We start from the raw sequence: 7,189 nt of genomic DNA, 5'->3' as shown, positions 1-7,189 counted from the left end.
CAGAAATTATGGCGTGAGTGTGTCGTCCTGTTCCAGTGTTTGATTATAATGATCGGAAATTGATCGGTTGGGGATTACCGATATAGTGATCGATTATAGAGAATACATAATCGATTACCGTGCTAACTGAAATCGGTCCTCCAGTGTAGATCGTGGTTTCCATGTAACCAGGAAGGACATGTTTTATTTAACGACGCAACTCAACACATTTTATTTACGGTTATGTGGCGTCAAATATATGGTTAAGGACCACATAGATATAGATAGAGGAAATCCGCTGTCGCCACTTCATGGGCTACTCTTTTCGATTAGCAGCAAGGGATTTTTTATATGCACCATCCCACAGACAGGATAGCACATACCATGGCCAGTTGTGGAACACTGGTTGGAACGAAAAATAGCTCAATGGGGCAACCGATGGGATCGATCCTAAACTGACCGCGCATCAAGCGAGCGCTTTACCACTGGGCTACATCCCGCTCCTTCATGTAACCATGTCGGGGTTGGCATGTGTACAAACGATGATACATAGGTATTAAAGCTGTACGGTCTGCCCTAGTGAACACGACAGTAGGTACAGAGTCCTTACAATCCGTGTGTACAAACGATGATACATGGGTATTAAAGCTGTACGGTCTGCCCTAGTGAACACGACAGTAGATACAGAGTCCTTACAATCCGTGTGTACAAACGATGATACATAGGTATTAAAGCTGTACGGTCTGCCCTAGTGAACACGACAGTAGGTACAGAGTCCTTACAATCCGTGTGTACAAACGATGATACATGGGTATTAAAGCTGTACGGTCTGCCCTAGTGAACACGACAGTAGATACAGAGTCCTTACAATCCGTGTGTACAAACGATGATACATAGGTATTAAAGCTGTACGGTCTGCCCTAGTGAACACGACAGTAGATACAGAGTCCTTACAGTCCGTGTGTACAAACGATGATACATGGGTATTAAAGCTGTACGGTCTGCCCTAGTGAACACGACAGTAGATACAGAGTCCTTACAATCCGTGTGTACAAACGATGACACATAGGTATTAAAGCTGTACGGTCTGCCCTAGTGAACACGACAGTAGATACAGAGTCCTTACAATCCGTGTGTACAAACGATGACACATAGGTATTAAAGCTGTACGGTCTGCCCTAGTGAACACGACAGTAGATACAGAGTCCTTACAATCCGTGTGTACAAACGATGATACATGGGTATTAAAGCTGTACGGTCTGCCCTAGTGAACACGACAGTAGATACAGAGTCCTTACAATCCGTGTGTACAAACGATGACACATAGGTATTAAAGCTGTACGGTCTGCCCTAGTGAACACGACAGTAGATACAGAGTCCTTACAATCCGTGTGTACAGACGATGAAACATAGTTATTAAAGCTGTACGGTCTGCCCTAGTGAACACGACAGTAGATACAGAGTCCTTACAATCCGTGTGTACAAACGATGACACATAGGTATTAAAGCTGTACGGTCTGCCCTAGTGAACACGACAGTAGATACAGAGTCCTTACAATCCGTGTGTACAAACGATGAAACATAGTTATTAAAGCTGTACGGTCTGCCCTAGTGAACACGACAGTAGATACAGAGTCCTTACAATCCGTGTGTACAAACGATGACACATAGTTATTAAAGCTGTACGGTCTGCCCTAGTGAACACGACAGTAGGTACAGAGTCCTTACAATCCGTGTGTACAAACGATGAAACATAGTTATTAAAGCTGTACGGTCTGCCCTAGTGAACACGACAGTAGGTACAGAGTCCTTACAATCCGTGTGTACAAACGATGAAACATAGGTATTAAAGCTGTACGGTCTGCCCTAGTGAACACGACAGTAGGTACAGAGTCCTTACAATCCGTGTGTACAAACGATGATACATAGGTATTAAAGCTGTACGGTCTGCCCTAGTGAACACGACAGTAGGTACAGAGTCCTTACAATCCGTGTGTACAAACGATGAAACATAGGTATTAAAGCTGTACGGTCTGCCCTAGTGAACACGACAGTAGATACAGAGTCCTTACAATCCGTGTGTACAAACGATGATACATAGGTATTAAAGCTGTACGGTCTGCCCTAGTGAACACGACAGTAGATACAGAGTCCTTACAATCCGTGTGTACAAACGATGAAACATAGTTATTAAAGCTGTACGGTCTGCCCTAGTGAACACGACAGTAGGTACAGAGTCCTTACAATCCGTGTGTACAAACGATGATACATAGGTATTAAAGCTGTACGGTCTGCCCTAGTGAACACGACAGTAGGTACAGAGTCCTTACAATCCGTGTGTACAAACGATGATACATAGGTATTAAAGCTGTACGGTCTGCCCTAGTGAACACGACAGTAGATACAGAGTCCTTACAATCCGTGTGTACAAACGATGAAACATAGTTATTAAAGCTGTACGGTCTGCCCTAGTGAACACGACAGTAGATACAGAGTCCTTACAATCCGTGTGTACAAACGATGAAACATAGTTATTAAAGCTGTACGGTCTGCCCTAGTGAACACGACAGTAGGTACAGAGTCCTTACAATCCGTGTGCTTGGGTAATCCTAACCAGCTCTGTAGTGGAAAGTTGATCTGTTGAACCTAACCAATTAGTCGATGATGAAATTCTAACCAATAGAGAACATTGATTTATTAATCATCTGCTATTGGATGTCAGACATTTCGTATTTTTGACATATAGTCTTAGAGAGGAAACCCGCTAAAATAAATTCCATTAGAGGCAACTGATATTTTATATGCACCATCCCAAAGACAGAATGACACATACCACAGCCTTTGATATACCAGCCGTGGAGCACTGGCTGAAACGAGAAATGAGCCCACCAATGGGGATCGATCCCAAACCGACCGCGCATCAAGCGAGAACTTTATCACTGAGCTACGTCCCGCCTTTCGAATAAATAGAAATATTCGTTTTAATAAGCAGCTAAACCCTGAGCGACTGCAGTGTCGGATCCAGAAGATCCATTGGGGGGTGGGGGTAGGGGGTGGGGGTGGGGTTGGGTGGTGGGGGTGGGGGTGGGGTTGGGTGGGGGGGTTTGGCAATGACATGAGGCGAAATGCCAAGGGAACTTTGGGTGAGGTTTGGAGTGTGATCGTAAAATAAAGAAGAAAATTAATATAATAATAAAATATATAACTGTCGCAAATTTAGAGGGGCTGACCCCCCCCCCCCCTAGATCCGCCTCTGGGCTGTCTTGTGGTCTAGAATGCTGGTGGAAAAACCCGCTAGCACCACATAGCTATAATTATGATCAGCTTTGAGAAATACCTTATATTCACCCCCACCCCACTTCTACAATTCCACCCCTCAACATAACATGCTGATGTACAAATCCACTGTGTAAGGGGGAAGTAACTGTTGTCTTCTTAGCTAGATTTATACTTGACTGTTGACTCTTGTCGGCGAGTAGTTGACTCGCCCAGTCCTGCTTCTGTTGAAACCTAACCCTCATGTTTCACTAAGTCAGTGTCGGTTTAACACAGTGCATATTAAAGTTTGGTGCGCGTTCGTTCAATACAGTTTCCTCTACAATGCATCGACCTAATAACAAATAAAATTACGTTTCGTATGAGGTCGGCAGTCAAAGTATGAGCTGACCTTTAGAAGATTTTTTTTTTTAGAAAACTACACCAAGAATCCTTGAAATGTCTAATATAATTTTTGTGGTAATTTCAATAAATGGGCATGCGATTCTATTTAGGACTATTGACGATCTAATGTGCATTATTATTATTATTATTATTATTATTATAATCGTAAAGATATATTTCTCCTCGGTGATATTTCATACCTTACTTATCTTACCCAGTATTCCGTATTCAACATGTCTCCGCTAGAGCTCCGTTGTTGAAGGTTACATGATTATACACCAGTGTACTCGGCTGTCTGGGTATCGCTGTCACCCCCCCCTCCGATTGTATTAATACCAAAGACAAACATGTTTACTTCTTTAAAGCTGCATTCTCAAGAACACTAATTTAGGTGATGCGTTTCTTTAACTCTTTAAAGCTGCATTCTCAAGAACACTAATTTAGGTGATGCGTTTCATTAACTCTTTAAAGCTGCATTCTCAAGAACACTAATTTAGGTGATGCGTTTCATTAACTCTTTAAAGCTGCATTCTCAAACACTGGTTTAGGTGATGAGTTTCATTAACTCTTTAAAGCTGCATTCTCAAGAACACTGGTTTAGGTGATGAGTTTCATTAACTCTTTAAAGATGCATTCTCAAGAACACTAATTTAGGTGATGAGTTTCTTTAACTCTTTAAAGCTGCATTCTCAAGAACACTAATTTAGGTGATGCGTTTCTTTAACTCTTTAAAGCTGCATTCTCAAGAACACTAATTTAGGTGATGCGTTTCATTAACTCTTTAAAGCTGCATTCTCAAGAACACTAATTTAGGTGATGCGTTTCATTAACTCTTTAAAGCTGCATTCTCAAACACTGGTTTAGGTGATGAGTTTCATTAACTCTTTAAAGCTGCATTCTCAAGAACACTGGTTTAGGTGATGAGTTTCATTAACTCTTTAAAGCTGCATTCTCAAGAACACTAATTTAGGTGATGAGTTTCTTTAACTCTTTAAATGGTCGTAATTTGACAAGGGCAGGACTTAGCCCAATGGTAAAGTGGGATCGATTCCCGTTGGCGGACCCATTAGGCTGTTTGTCTTTCGAATCAGTTTACTACTAGTTGGCCAAAGGCCGTGGTATGTGCTATCCTGTCTGGGATGCTACATATAGAAAGATCCTTTACTGATAATTAATAATGCGATGTGTTCTAGTGGTGTCGTAAAAGACAACAAACTTTAACTTTATTTGGACAACGAAAGCAAACTATATGGGCAACTAGGCCAAATATCCTCGGATGTAAACACGTGTTCACTTCTCTAAAAGTATCTGCTGTTGAAAATGTCTTTTAACCTTAACTTGATGTAAACACTTCAAATAATGTAAAAATAAATAAATAAAGAAACCGATTTATTTTTTAACTATTAACACTATTTAAAATATTTTATAATGTCTCTGGAACTTTACCATACTATGTGCTATTGTTGCCAGTGTGTTGCATCATTAAAAATTGCATTTGTCATGTTTGTTTTAGGACAGCTGCACGAAATGTTGATCTGACGAAATGTAGATCTGACGAAATGTAGGCCTGACGAATTGTAGATGTGACGAAATGTTGATCTATCTAAGAGTAAATCATGTTTTCTTCTGGTCTGTTCTCCTACACTTAGCTCTACAAATACGTTTTACCGTACTCAATGCACATCGAAACGCATTGGGTGTTTGGTTAAACAGTTAAGGTTTGTTTTGTTTAACGACACCACTAGAGCACATTTATTTATGTATTATTGGCTATTGGATGTCAAACATTTGGTAAATTTGACATGTTGTCTTATAGAGAGGAAACCTGCACTGGCTGGAACGAGAAATATCCCAATGGCTCTACCGACGATGATCGATCCTAGACCAACTCCGAATAAGACGCAGATCGATCTTAGACGGTCCGTCAGGCGAACGCTTTACCACTGGGCTAGGTCCCGCCTGTGGGTGTTCGGTGTGTTAACGGCATTGGTAGACCGTCGTAAGATGGTGTGTCGACACTGCACCTTTAATCGCGGGAACACCTGTATCGGAAGCGGTGTGGATTCACACGCTGAAGCCACGTTGTGTTCGTGTGGTTTCGATGTACAGCGTCTTTCATCTCCCTCTTGGGATGCGGGATTGGCAAAGTGACGGGCGATGACGGCGAAGTATTTTGAGATAAAGATATTCAACGCAGATATAAAGAACAGGCCCAAAACCTCCATCTGGTCTTCCACGAATAAAGAAGAGTATTATTACCATAACTCATTTACAGGTTGAAGCGCGAGAGCGGCGGGTGTGGGAGGAGGGAGAAGAGGGTACGGAGGGTAAAATTACGTACCCTCAAATCTTGAAAAAATTAATTTATGTATATGTATTTATTTAATTTTTAGATGGATGATAGTAAGACAACTGCTGTTTAAAATGTGTTGAAGCACACGAAGTGCAGTGTCCATTTTAAGACATTCGATCACATAACCACCTAGTGGGTGTGTGTGGGGGGGGGGGGGGGGCATGTATGAACTGTTTTGTTATTACGTACCCTCAAATTGTTTTCTGCCAGAAAGTAAGGCGTGTTATCAATTTGGTAAATTTGTTTCATAATATATGTGGTTAACTAAATTAAGTTTGGTAAATTTGTTTCATAATATATGTGGTTAACTAAATTAAGTTTGGTAAATTTGTTTCATAATATATGTGGTTAGCCAAATTAAGTTTGGTAAATTTGTTTCATAATATATGTGGTTAGCCAAATTAAGTTTGGTAAATTTGTTTCATAATATATGTGGTTAGGCAAATTAAGTTTGGTAAATTTGTTTCATAATATATGTGGTTAGCCAAATTAAGTTTGGTAAATTTGTTTCATAATATATGTGGTTAACTAAATTAAGTTTGATTTGTCAAACAAAATGAAATGAAAAAGTTGCTTATTAAACAATATAAATTCAGAGATTTAAAATTTAAAGAGTAATTTATTATTTAAAACGAGTGTGTACAGCTAGTACTCCGTTCGTCTCTAGTGTGCAGTTAGTCAGGGAGCCAAACATCCGTTCTTCTGTCTCTAGTGTGCAGTTAGTCAGGGAGCCAAACATCCGTTCGTCTGTCTCTAGTGTGCAATTAGTCAGGGAGCCAAACATCCGTTCGTCTCTAGTGTGCAGTTAGTCAGGGAGCCAAACATCCGTTCGTCTCTAGTGTGCAGTTAGATAGGGAGCCAAACATCCGTTCGTCTCTAGTGTGCAGTTTGTCAGGGAGCCAAACATCCGTTCGTCTGTCTCTAGTGTGCAGTTAGTCAGGGAGCCAAACATCCGTTCGTCTCTAGTGTGCAGTTAGTCAGGGAGCCAAACATCCGTTCGTCTCTAGTGTGCAGTTAGTCAGGGAGCCAAACATCCGTTCGTCTCTAGTGTGCAGTTTGTCAGGGAGCCAAACATCCGTTCGTCTGTCTCTAGTGTGCAGTTAGTCAGGGAGCCAAACATCCGTTCGTCTCTAGTGTGCAGTTAGTCAGGGAGCAAACATCCGTTCGTCTGTCTCTAGTGAGCAGTTAGTCAGGGAG

General features: G+C 41.2%; 1 protein-coding gene across 1 annotated transcript in view; it reads right to left on the bottom strand.

The window, feature by feature from the left end:
- Positions 1-5,576: 5,576 nt before the first annotated feature.
- Positions 5,577-7,189, bottom strand: part of LOC121379051 (integrin beta-1-B-like) — a 37,620-nt gene continuing 36,007 nt past the window's right edge. The window contains exon 12 of the mRNA XM_041507502.1: positions 5,577-5,869. Coding sequence (XP_041363436.1) covers positions 5,577-5,869 — 293 coding nt within the window. The remainder of the gene's footprint in view (positions 5,870-7,189) is intronic.

Source organism: Gigantopelta aegis, chromosome 2 (assembly GCF_016097555.1).
Source record: "Gigantopelta aegis isolate Gae_Host chromosome 2, Gae_host_genome, whole genome shotgun sequence".
Classification (NCBI taxonomy): domain Eukaryota; kingdom Metazoa; phylum Mollusca; class Gastropoda; order Neomphalida; family Peltospiridae; genus Gigantopelta; species Gigantopelta aegis.
Note: the sequence above shows the minus strand (reverse complement) of the source record. Positions and strands in the feature narration are given on the sequence as shown.